This window comes from Convolutriloba macropyga, chromosome 13, assembly GCF_964194025.1.
Source record: "Convolutriloba macropyga chromosome 13, txConMacr16.3, whole genome shotgun sequence".
Lineage (NCBI taxonomy): Eukaryota > Metazoa > Xenacoelomorpha > Acoela > Convolutidae > Convolutriloba > Convolutriloba macropyga.
In genome coordinates, this window is record NC_134480.1 from 44,631,471 (window position 1) to 44,645,465 (window position 13,995).

Here is a 13,995-nt window from a genome sequence, read left to right on the forward strand (position 1 = left end):
AAGGTTCCGTGAAGGAGAAAGATCCATTGCAGTTAAACGATGCCCAATGAACAAATAATTCGCTTTGAAGGAATCGCTCAAGTTTTTTTATAGCTTCGGCCCTGAGTTTTCGTAATTTTTATTTTCTTTTTGAGATTTTAAAAAAGTTTGATTTTCTTTTTGAAATTTAAAATTTTTGGTGGTCCTATGGAAGTCTCGTTGACTAAACATGAAGCAGACTTGTTTATGATCATTTACTAAACCTATCTAGTGCTTTGAGTGGACAGCTAATGGCTGTTAAGAATTAAAAAACAAATTTTTGAAAATTTTTTTGACATCAACCCATCTTAAACTTTTTTCTTTGTACCTCTAAGTCGGTCTCAATAGTGACTGGACCCTTTTCTTCTCAACTGCAAAAAAATGATATTGGTTAGCGGTTTCATCTTTAAATACTGGTTTTATGACTTCGATGCCACGAGTTTTCATAATTTTTTTGGACATTTTTTTATATAATTGGTTAATTTTAAAATCTTATAGTATTTTACTTATATTGAGAAGTTCCAATTGGCTTACAGAAGCCGTTCAATTGATCACAGATAAAAATGTCTATCTTATGATTTGATCTTTACCTTATAGTTTTTAGAGAACGCTTATGGTTTTAGTGGTTTCGACAATTCCTTCTCGCACAATTCTAATGAATTTTTTGTTTTTGCCAGTATTTGTTGTCATATTCATTGTCATATGACTAATTGTGATTACATATTGATGAAATAGGAATCAAAGATAACATTACCTTCCATCGAGGAAGAACTTAGCGTATGTATTGAAATCCTTAGAAATCTGATGAATTTAATGACTTTGAAAATGCGGGTTTTCTTAAAAAGTCCGTGGTAATTATTATATTTGTTCATATTTGCTGTTTTTAGGTTGTGACGAAAAACAATTCCATTCTGTTAAAAGACTATTTGAGATTTTAAAAGTTTTTACTGAATAGTTCATTTTTAAAGGCATCGACACTTTGCTCTTCAAATTTTGGTTTTGGATTAGCTGTTTTTGCCTGTTTTTTATTCTTTAAGTAGTCGTAAGATTTTTTCTAAATGCCGAGAGTTCTCATGAGCTTCTAATTGAGTTCTCATGAGCTCCTAAAGGTCTTAAAGAGTCTGATACTTTTCAACTTTGTTTTTCTTTTTGTCAAATTGTAACTTATTCTCATCATTGAGAGGTCCCATCCGCCTCCTTGTAATTCAAACATTAACGTGTTTTTTGTTAATATGTTGTAACTGTTGTTTTGTTTGTTGGAAAATATGCGTTTCCAAAAATATTTTGTCAGTGGTCATAATTTGTGTTTCTTTGTCTTCTTTTAGCAAATTCGCGTACCACATATCTCAATGATTTTCAAATGAGGCCCAGGTAAAGATATTCAACCTTTCAGTATAATTTTAATTTAACTAGTAGAAATAACAATTGAAATAAATAAAAACAATTTCAGATATTAACTGATGTTTATTATTATCAAATTAATTTCTGTTTCGCAAAAAATCTACGCCTTTAGTCTACACCTTAGTTAGTCTACAATTTTAGTCTATTTGTAAGGCTTTGTCTAACCAAAGACAAGTCCTATTGGTTTTCTAATGACGTTTTTATAATTTTATCTATAATTTTTTTCGTTAAAAGCTACTGGTTCTTAAAACGTTTGAAGTTATTTGGTTGACAATTAAGTCAAAAAGTAGATGAGCTCGGTTCGAAACATCATGTCAGTTTCTTTAATTTTGCAAAGAACAAGAACATTTTTTCTACAGTCACGTAGATTTGAAAAAAGTCTCAAGCTTTGAGAACTGATTTTCAAGTATTAAGTTTTGGAAAAATAATTTGATTATTCAGAGGACTGAAGACTATAGTCGAAGGTCATGAAAGACTGTTTTTATCTTGCAAAGTCAAGTTCAGTTGCGGAATGCTGCTTTGCTTTAGCTACAATTGTCTACTGCCCACCTTGAGTCTATACCTTGAGTACTGATAAACAATTTTTGGCTGGCAGGCATTGAACAATCTAAACCGGACACCTCTTTTATTCTGATCAATTTTACCACGAAATTGTAAACTTCAGAACGCTGCATCTTCTTTAAAAAATGCCAAACTTTAGATGAATGCGTGGATTTTTTTTGCACCAGAAGCGTACTAACTGAGTTCTGCGTCGTCAATTCAGTGGGCGTTTTTTATTTGAAGAATACTGTGTTAAAACAAAAAACGCTGTGATTTCGTTCACTGATAATTTTGTTCACAAACAAACGTAACTATTTGATGTGCACCATTACTGTTCAGCAACAGCTGTAATATTTCAGATAGCGAAATTTCAACTGAATCATTTATCTTTGCTTGAAGGAAAAAAAGAGAAAAAAGACGTTTCTTCAGTGAATAGAGAGCGCAATAGCGATTACCCTTTAATAGTTTTACATAATGTTAATTGGAACACTTTAAAAAATGTAAATTTATGTAAATAGAACAATATGTAAAAATTTTTACAAAACAAAAATCTGTACGCATGCTATTTATTTTTAATCATCTTCCTTTTTTTCAACATCTTCCTTATTGAAAATTATCTTCTTAGACTTTGACTCACTGCCAAGCTTTGGCGCTTTGTCAGAAAATAAACGTCTAGTGCCAATAATTGTTTCAGCCGTTTTGTCGAACAAAATTTTGCTAGAAAGCAAAAATCAAAAAAACTCATCAAAGATATATGCAACAGCTCATGTTTAAACAACTGTGAAAAAATATGCAGCTCTAAATCAGAAAGCTTGTAATATGGGTAGTTTTCCTTTCGTTAAGGGGAGTAAACAATTGGGCATGCTTATGGCGAAGCAGGGACTCAACGAACAACTTGAAAAAAAATTCTCACGAAAACTCGAAAATTCTTCTCATTATTGAGAGCAAGTGAAAGTGCTTCAGTAGCTACATGTCAATATGAAGACACTAAATTCCGTTTAAACTGAAATATGCCATAGTGTAATGCAATACAGAGGAGAAATTTATGTTCATCATTCAAAACAAATTTTATCAAAAGTGCGCATGTTTTTCTCCTATTGCAAAACAGCATCCATAATAGCTGAATGACATCAACAAGTCAAAAATTTGGATTCAATGAAAATATTTCTGCACAATTTTAAAAAAATATTTAGCCTTCTTAAAACAAAATGCCCGAGAGACTCTAACTCTGTCAATAGCATTCTAAAATTGACAAATTTTTCAGTCAGTTATTTTTAATACTTGGAGCACTGTTTTTGCTTCTCGGTCCTAACATTGTCCTAAATCAGCGTATACCAGAGCTAACAGGATGTCAACTTTGCAAGATATTTTGATGATCTATCAGGAAATCTACTTCGCTCAGATTCCCGTAAAGTTAGGAAAAATTGCAAATTTTTAATTGTGATGTAGTTGAACTCTGCTCTCATTTATTTTCATCGAACAAAACGTTTTTCAAGGGCAGAAAAGTTTTATACAAAAATTGCATGCGTTTCAATGAAAATAAAGAATTTATTTGCGTAACACTCAATATTAAGAGAAATGAACTCGAGTTTGTCAACTAAATTAAAATTACTTGATGATTAAAGGCGACAGGTTCTCGACAGCTCTTAATTAATTGTGGTTTATTCTCACAACTTCGAAATATTATTTGTTGCAGAAAATTCTGACTCTTAGTACAATATTGCTTACCTTATATTTTCCACAATTTAATAAATGATAGTTACTTTCATTCAAAACTGGCCCACAGTTGTTTTCAAATGAGTTTTGTTTCACTATGCTTTTCATGGTATTCGCAGACTGAATAATATACTGGCCAGAATTTTCAAAGACCGTTAAGTTAGGCTGCGCAGCAAAATCTAAGAATAGGTTTTTTAACTGGCCAGACTATTTTCATGGAACCCATTTTTTACTGATTTTTTGTCTGCGCACGGTAAAATGTGACATGATCATAATATGGCAAGTGTAAAAATACAGAATTGAAATATCATGATTCAGTACGGGTTTACTCTGGGACTCTACTCCGGGTTGTCATTTGAAGTCTCAATCAATTCTAGATCTGTACTTTAAAAGAAATTAACGAAATAATCAAATAAAATTGGTTGAATTAAACAATTTTATCGTAAAAATTGAACATCAAATCGCTTAAAATAACAAAAAAAATTTTGGTAAAATAATTATTAAAATTGTGCAAATTAAATATTAAATCGAATAATTAAAGAAAAGGTTTGTGTAATTGGTTAAAGAAAAAACGTGAAAGTAATCGTACACCAACTCTAGGAAGAAAAGACCTGCAATAAAAGTACCCATAACACGAAGAACTGTGTTATTCGACCTCACTCATGATAAAAATTGAGGGATATCATTCGAGAAAATAATAGAACCTAACATACCCATAACACTTTTGATCCAGGGTAGCAGGCACCAAGCAGTACAGTCCTGGTTTGAGCTGAACCCGCATCAGTACCTCTCTTCGCATGTTGAACTCTGGAGGTTCGATTGGCTTGATATCAGCAAACACTTTTTGAGGCAGAGGAGTATTTCTGGGCTGGTTCATACCAGTTATCTAAATCAATTGATATTGTGAAAAGAACAAAAATGTTCTCTTAAAAAACAAAAATGTCCTCAAAAATCTACTATGACTACTGTGCTATTGTAAACATTTTATTACTCCAACTAACTCAGTTAAACTTTAATTGTTCCCATTTTTTAATACGCATTATCATAACCGCTCAGTAAGTTATAGTTACACGTTGTCAGAGCATTTATGATAATTAATAGAAAAAATGTGAACAAAAATTAAAAAGGAAATTCACTTTCAAATTCGTTTGAACTATAAACGGACGTGAACAGCTGAATTCACTGTAGCCAACAAAAGTAATAAAATCATCGGCCACCCAAAAGGTGAACATAAAATTGCTTGAGGGGATATTTATTCCGAAGTTCAAGGCTCCATACACTTAAAACTACGTAAACAACTCGCGTTTCACATTCAGGTGTTATATGTTTGTTTAACAAGCTCCTTGTGTGTTTTTACCTCAAATAAAGTGATCCCTATGGTGTAAAGTAGTCTTTGAAATTGACTTAATTACAATTGACTTACGATCTCAAACAGAAATTACTCTTGCAAATATTGCCAAAATGCTAGAAACTGCTGTTTGGTTCTCACGGTTTTTTTAACAACGATTCTCGAAGAAAACTGAAAAAGATGCAAGCGTATTTATTGTTCAATGTAAGAGCAAGGATTTGTCTTCTGGAAAAGTCAAATACATGTTGAAAAATCACTTGTCTATTGTTTACCTCGAAAAGAGTGAATCCTATGGTATGTTTCTTCACATCCGCCTGTCTTGTGTTCATTTGGATGAGAGAGAACACAACTGAGCATTCATCGTCATCTACCATCTCCTGAAATATATCATCTCAACTTACTTATATAAACTTAATCACAGATTTATAGTGAAAAAATATGTTACTTTATCAAAAAATACCTCATCAATCCTTTGGTTAAATCTTAAAATCCAACAAGGTGGCTTGGTAATGTGCGATTGCACATAAGGTTCCGACCCCACTCATCCACAATTTTGGCATAATTGTCTACCAAATGAGGAACAGATAGAAAAACACAAAAAATTCAAGTATTTTTCAAAAAAAAAACTGGTGTATGAACGAAAAGATAGCCTCCAAAGCAAATAACTCAGTGGAGTAAAAAAATGATGCATTAGGTTGATGAGATATGCCGATATTAAGAAAGCGAGCGAAGACGAACGACAAAATCACACAACAATAACAAACATTAATTACATCAAAAAATGTATGTCCGTTTTAAAAAATAAAACTTAATAACAAAGTCAAAATAGCGTCAGATAAAACTGAAAATAAACAATCAACTGGTAATTCACCAGAAAAAATGGTTTTTCACCAGTTCATAATAAAGCTTGGTAACAATTAGACAAAAAAGAACAGAAACTTTGAAGTTAGAAAATTCGCTGAATTTAAAAAAAAACAATTAATTTCAAAGTAATGAAAACCATTAGGAATCAACTAAAATATTCCATAGGTTTACAATTACCAATTGTTCTATATAAGGGAATTAAGAACTCTTGGTATTCAATTTTTTATGCAGTTACAAAAAGAACATTAAACAGACAACAAACAAAAAATCAATGAAAACTTGCCAAAAAATGCTTTGGAACCTTAAAGCCATACTTTGGCCCCCAAAACATGTTTGATTGCATCTTCTTCAAACACCGATAATGCATTATGTGGCCGCTCAATAATGAAAATAAGCAACAATTAGACAAAAAAATGCAAAATTATGTAATACTTGTTTATTCGAAAAAAGTTTATTTCCAAAGACATGAAAGTCATTAATTACAAATTGAAAAAGTTGAATAGGTTCATTCATTCTTCCAAAGGAAACCCATGAGAACTGCAATTATCCAGAATATGCCTTACGTCTACAAAAAGAACGTCAAATATGACAAAAATCAAAAACTAATTTACTTTTTTTTGTGAAAAACCGTGAGGAAGCCAGTAAAGTCATAACGAATACTCTTAAAACAATAGATTTTGTGACAAATCCCATTTGACATCTTCCCTTGAAATGTATTATATGACCTCTCATTAACGAAACTAGTTAACAATTAGACCAAAAAGATAAAAGCAAGATTATGTAAATTTTGTTTTATCGAAAAAAATTTATTTCCAAACACATGAAAGCCATTAATTACAAAATGGAAAAGCTGAATAGGTTCGTTTATTCTTCCAAAAGAAGCCCTCGAGACCTGCAATTATCCAGAACATGTCTTGGGTCTACAAAAAGAACGTCAAATATGACAAAATTCAAAAATTAATTTACATTTTTTGTGAAAAACCCGTCTCGAAGCCAGTAATTTCATAACGCATTCTTTAAAAACTTTAGATTTTGTGACACCAGTCACTTTTGACACCTTCTCTTGACAAAAATAATGTCATATTTAACGAGACCAGGTAACATACAGACAATAAAAGGAACAAAATTGCGAAATTGAAAAGTTTTTTTTTTCATTTTCGAAAACAATTGTTTTCAAAGTCATGAAAGCCATTATCTATCTTCTAATATCAGAACATCGGCTCCCCTACTCTTCCAGGAGAAGCCAACCAAACCGGGTCCTTGTACAGGAAATTAGATACGACTAAAAAGACAAAGTAAAAACGACAGTTACAAAAATAAAAAAATTCAGTTAAATTCTTCGAGAAAGTATTATCGAAGCGGTGAACAACCACAATCTGTATCTTTAAGGATTTATTTATCATCAATGGTGCATTATTTTTAAAGCGAAAAATGTGATATATGAACTGACAATAACGTGATAATTTGACAAAACTAGAAAAAAAAATAAAAATGGGCAAATAACTAAAAATTAAAAAAAATTGTGAAATCTACTAGTATCAAAGCCAGAACACCATTACTTAAGGCCTGAAGCCGCAAAAAGACTAACTTTGAATTCAACAGAAAGAAGGAGCACTCTTTGATTGCTGACACTAAGCTATAAGTTGACCAATGTAAGAGAAAAATGGAGGCAAATTTCAATAAGCCATTTTTTATTTAAAAATCAAATATTTTAAAAGTCAAAACGAACATAAGCTTTCAAGAAACAACTAACAAAAATAATTCCGAGCTAATTAGGAAGCCAAAAAGATCTATCACTAGTGAGCTTTGATTCGAAATGTTCTGTTATTTAATTAATATAAAAAAAGATCTTATTTTTTTTCAACAAACCGACTGATGACAATCCGAATTATTTTTGGATTGTAAAGGTACAAGATTGGTACAGAACTAGTCCTGCTAATGTTGATTGTCCATTAGGAACATTTAATTTTTGGAATGTCATTGATTTAGATATTTTATGTGTTAAAAAATCAAAAGTAAATGCTGCGTTTTTGATAATCAACGAATAAAGTTTGCGAAAAACGGCAAAGTTTTATTTACTGAGCACTCTCAAAGAAGTTGAAGTGGAATTAGCCCCTTTTTCAGTCTACAAAGATTGCGTTCGTGGTGTTTGGGTGTGTACTTCCTGCAAATTTAATCAGAGTGGACTAAAGATACTTATTTCGTGCTGTTTTTGATGAAAAAGTCTGAATTTTGTGAAAATTTTATCCGGAATTTGTGACAAAAAAATTCAATGAAAATAGCCGACAATGTTTTTTGTCTTAAAAGTAAAATCAGCAACTTTTGCATGAAAAATTTATTTAAATTTTATTAAAATTGGCGAAATTTTGGTCAAAAATTCCGAAAAAAGGTGAACGGAATTCAGTCTATTTTCTCGAAAGTTTAAACCTCGATATCTCCATGTCAAAAACGGAAATCAAAAAAATCTTTTTATTCCATATTCTACGCAGGACAAGCTTTCTAATGATACTAGTCTCAGCTGTCTAAGATGAATATATCGATCGGCCAAAATTGACTGAACAAAAAAAACCCAGTTGATTATATAGTTCCTCCCCCCTCAAGAGGGGTCGGAACAACAAGGGGGCTCGGTAATGTGCGTTCCAGTGCAGTTCATCCACATTCTTGACTTAATTGGTTACCAAATGAGGAAAAGATAGAAAAACATACATCTCGTTCAATAAACCACTAACGGAGTAAAATAATGCCACTTTAGAGGGCCGATAAAACATTAATTACGACAAAAACTCGATGTCTATATATTAAAAAACATTAATAAAATAATATTCCCATCAGACAAAACCTTTAACAAATCATCCTCTACTTCATTAGAAAAGAAATGGGACCTGTCCTCGATGCGATTGGGTAACAGGTAAACAAAAATAGAGCAAAAAGGGGCGAAGTTCAAAAATACGTTTCTATTTTTGGAAACAATTAATTGTAAAGTGATCAACATCATTGAAAAATAACTGAAATCAGTAGAATGTTCATTCATATCTCCATAGGAAGCAATTGAGACCTGTCATTATCCAGTTTATCACATAAGACTACAAAAAAGAGGACAAATAGCGGCAACAACAATGTCATTTAACAGTTAGCTATAAAAGAAAATCGTTAATGAAGTTGAATTATACTTGAAGAAGCAATTCGGGTGTATCATTATCAGGTATATGTCAAACAAAATAAAAAAGAAAGATAAATATAAGAACAAATAAAGAAAACAGTAAAATTTGCAAGAGAACTCTGTCCCAGCCCATGAGAGCATAAACGATGCAAAAAACTATTATTATATTCAGCGCGCCTTTTTCAACGCTGTGCATTTTTCTAACACCGCATTGTTTTAATTGGACATGTCAATATTGTGTAAGTCGACAAGGAAACAAAGTGAACCTATAAAATGTGCAATTCTAATCAAAAATCAAAGAAACATTTCTTAAAAACTCCTGGTTTCAAAAACCAGAAACCTCTAGTTAAACAGAAAACCGTTACAAAGCTTGATTTAAAGCTGACGGAAAATAAATTTTGGCCTGTCTTTACTGAGACTACGCCAGAAGTTGAGAGAAATAAGATAAAATAGTGTCAAATTTCAAAAAATCACCAATACATTCTTAAAACAAATATTTTCAAAGTCATAAAAGACATTAGATAACAACTACAAGCTTTGTCTAGGCGCACTTATAGCTCCTATAGAAGCGAGTAGGATTTTTTATTGGGGAGATTAAATCATTGGACTACAAAAAAATAGCATAAGAAGTCCAATTTTTTTTTTACAAAAACATTTGCTCAAAGATATAAAAACCATGAGAGTAACACTGAAACCATAATAATTTTTGTTGGGCCTCATTTGTTCCAATCATTATCTGACAATAATGGAGCCTTGATCTGAAACTCTGCCTGCAAATGCCGAAATTTGAAAAAAACGCGCCCAAAAAAACGTAAACATTTTTAATTTTAAGGATCCATGCTGAGATCAAAATCCGATATGAATTTGCTGCCGTCCACAAAAACCTTTAATTGTTCAAACGGTTGCGAAATACGGTCAGCTTTTAGTTAAAATTTTTTAGTATATAGAAAATAAATGACGCATTTTGTTTAATTTTCGATTACATATTTGCAAAAACAACTGGCAAAATTATACTTCCAGAAGCTGTTAAAGACAGTGGGAGTACAGTTTGCTCACTTTTTGAGCTGACGAAAGATATTTGCGCAGTTATTAGGTGTCGGCATAGAGCAAATTTAAAGAAAGTGGGTTAAAATGCATATTCGGTCCCATTTTTGACAAAAAATATCTGAATTTCGATTGATTTAGCTTTAATTCTAACCAAAAACAACTGGGATGGAACAATTCGGCAACCCTCCTCCATCTTTGAGGATTACACCAATAATTCTTTAGCAAAATTGACGTAATTATGACAAAAATTACGGATAATTTGAATGAAAGCATCGTATTTCGGCCGAATGTTCACAAAACTAAATATCTCGATTTTTCCTTCTATTAAACAAAATTGAGAAGAGACTTATTTCGTATTCTACGCTTGACGGGCTTTTCAATGATTCTGCGCACAACTCTCAACCTTTTTTTTATATCGATCGGCAAAAATTGACTGAACAAAAAACCCTTTTGAGTATATAGTTGCTCCCCCCACTAAAGTGAGTCGGAACAATTAAGGTGGCCTGTGAGATGCTGTGGTTCGAAAAAATTATTCCCATGTTGAGATAGAACTTCATGAAAAAATAAAAACGGGCGAAGAAGCGCGTGGAGGTATTTCTTATCTCATATTACCAATTATATTGCGAAAATTATCCTACCCATTATATCGCCATTTATATTACCAATTATATTGCGAGTCTTTTCATAGAGCAACCTTCCGTATTACTTTCATAGTCAACCTTTGTACCAATTGTTTAAAGCACAAATTTACCAAATTTGGTAATTGGCCAGACCGAACAGACCGAAATATGGGTATTGGCCAGACCGAACAGACCGAAATATGGGTATTGGCCAGACCGAACAGACCGAAATATGGGTATTGGCCAGACCGAACAGACCGAAATATGGGTATTGGCCAGACCGAACAGACCGAAATATGGGTATTGGCCAGACCGAACAGACCGAAATATGGGTATTGGCCAGACCGAACAGACCGAAATATGGGTATTGGCCAGACCGAACAGACCGAAATATGGGTATTCGCCTGACCGAACAGACTAAAATTGCCATTGGCCAGACGGAAGGCGCGACCCAAATTTTTTCCAGACCATTGTGGACGGTCGCACCGGACCCCCCTGTCCGCGACCCAAGTCGGTCTGGCCAATACCTGTCTTGGGTCGCGGACTTCATCCTGGGTTGACATAAATCCGCAAAGCGATACTTAATAGCGAATTGGCTGATTTTGCCCCCAACTACATTTGGTCACCATCAGTATGCGTAAAAGGGTTTGCGAAATACACCCTTTGCGAAATACACCCTTTGTATTTAGTTTCCAGAAATTTTTATCTTTTAATCCATTAAATGCGCTGAGGTATTGAGATTGGAAGATACATTTTGTGGAAACTATTTTTATAAAGACTTCAAGAATAGTCCAACATTCAATTACAAGCGAAATTGGCAAAATTTTGGTAAATCCCACTTATTAACATAGCGACACGGAGTTTAGTTGCATCAAGGATTATATTTCCTCGTAAAATTTTTTGGCATACCTCTGCCTGTGGTTTAATGGCGCTTCAGGGGCGCTTTAGAATTAATTTCTGTGCAGCCAAACAGAGAAGGACTAAAAGCACCAAATGTATGAGAGAAACCGTCTTCGTGGATCTAAATAACGCAAGGTAGACCAAACTTTAGGTGACCATTGGCCGTAGAAAAATTGGTGGCAGTAAGCACAATTAAATAAAATTTGCTTCAGGATTGAATGTAACCAAAATTTATTTCCACGATTAGTGTTTTGGGGCTAGCGTGAAAAATAGTGAACGTATTTTTTTACTAATGCCACTAAGAAAAGTAGCTTCACCTTTTTCCATGGTTGCTGAATCTATTAGCTAACATAGTGTCCATTTAACCAAAATGAAGATTGTTAATCAATAGTGTATTAATAAGACAACTGGAAACTTTACGTCAGTTAACCCACGACACTGTTCGCGAGAAACTAAGCCTTTGAATTGGCTCTCAATTAATTTTTAAGGTACTTCGGGCCATAGTTAATTAGGCTAATTGCATGCTCAAATTTGTTGAACCGAAGTTCAATTATCAGTGAAAACTAATTACAAAATAAATGCCCTTTCGACCAGAAAACATCTTATTTCATGCTTTTTCCACATTCTCAGCAACTAGTTTAAAGCGAAAGAGAAAGGCTGCGTAAAGTCGAAAAAGGTTTTGAAGTGTTGTCAATCGTTTCAATAAAACGCCAAATTTTCTGAAATGTGATACCTCAGACAGGGGCCTTGTAAGGTCTGTTAATCTATGTTTTATTTATTTTAATTTTCATCTAGTGAAAAAAAAATCAGAATGAAGGTAATCATAAAGCATACCAAAATTTGGTTTCTGGAAAAATATCAACACAATTGGCAAAACTAACTTAATTTCTGCTACATTTTTTTGGAGAAAAAAATACTAATTGTTTTCAAAAGACAAAGAATCAATTTCAACGCATAATGACAAGTTGCATCAACGACGAAAAAAATGCTTTTTTTATGATTACTTTGAGTTCAACATTTCACTAAAGGTTTACGACTATTTCTCGTGACGGATTTTAGAGACAATTATTTTTAGTCACCCTGCTATCTTGAGCAGCACGCTTCGATTATCTCTTTCAATTACTAGTAACACAAAATTAGAGGATTTTCCTTAAACAAAAGCAATGAAAACATGAGTTTTCAGAATTAAGTTTACCAAGACGAATCATGAGTTACCCGTATAAATCTGAGAAAAACTTATAAATTAATTAAAAAAATTGTTTTTCCTCGTTTTTTAATGAACGCCAAAAAACTTTTTCGGTTTTCTAGCGGACGTTTTCCTTATGTACTCCCTGTTTTGACTAAAAAAATAGCTACTATCTTGAAAACATACTAACCTGGTAACTTTATGCAAATGTTTAAATATTTTAAAAATTGGCCCTTAATTTCAACTTTTCTCCTAATAAAGATTTAAAAAGAAACTAATATAGATAAGCCACAGAACCTCTGAGCGCCGCATGCAAATGAGGGAACAACCTAAGTAATGACATTATGACGTGCCGTACTTTTATACGCATACTGTGATCTAATTTTTCAACAAAAAATTTGGTTCCCTCACTGCAGGGTTTTAAGATGTCACAAATTGTACGTTTGAGAAATCTTATTGTTCTTCCAGATTTTATTTTACGCAAAATATTGTCTAAAATCACATCATTTTTTTAATTCAAGAAAATCAATAGTACAAAAAAGGTCTCTTCAGATGAGAAATTTTTTGCCAAACCTCACAGTATTGAGAAACTCCAAAAGAATCGACGTGGAAGCAAAACAGCGGGCAGAGAAACAGTGTGGAAAAAATTGTTAAATTTCTATAACCTGCTGTCACATTTTTTTCTCCAAATCATAACCCGAAAAATTACATTTCCATGATTCCAGTTTAAAATAAGCTGTTTTTCAAAAAAAATAAAAGCTTTGCTCAAGTTCATTGCAAGGACCAAATTTGCTGAGACGTTTAGTTCCACCAAGAATGTAGTAATAAAAAAATAAAAATGCAAGGGAATTAAAGATGTTTCCAGCAACTTTATAAGTCAACCAATTCCAATATTCGAAATGGAAATTTTTGTTCCCAGCAAATACCAAAATCTGAACCCTGAAAAACGCTCTCAGTTCCCTTGATTATCAAAATTTAAGGCAACTTTTAATCAATGATTTATTTTAATCGCATGGCTCGTTTTTTGTAAAATTTTTAGAAAATTTATGTCAGTAAATAATGCAACTACGAAATTTCTATTTTCTTCTTCTCAAAAACCTGAAATTTGTATCTCAGCACACGCAAACTTTTTGTACCACAACTCCATGTGAAACATTTTGGCTGCGTGAAATGATGATGCTTCTAAACCACGCTT

At 32.7% G+C, this 13,995-nt stretch overlaps 1 protein-coding gene across 1 annotated transcript in view; it reads right to left on the reverse strand.

Annotated features, from left to right (window-relative positions):
• The window catches only part of LOC142352125 (calpain-1 catalytic subunit-like), a 74,750-nt gene that overhangs the window by 50,932 nt on the left and 9,823 nt on the right, over nucleotides 1–13,995 (reverse strand). The window contains exons 8-9 of the mRNA XM_075404497.1: nucleotides 5,296–5,400; nucleotides 4,389–4,561 (exon numbers count right to left, since the gene is read on the reverse strand). Of these exons, the coding sequence (XP_075260612.1) occupies nucleotides 4,389–4,561; nucleotides 5,296–5,400 (278 nt within the window). The remainder of the gene's footprint in view (nucleotides 1–4,388; nucleotides 4,562–5,295; nucleotides 5,401–13,995) is intronic.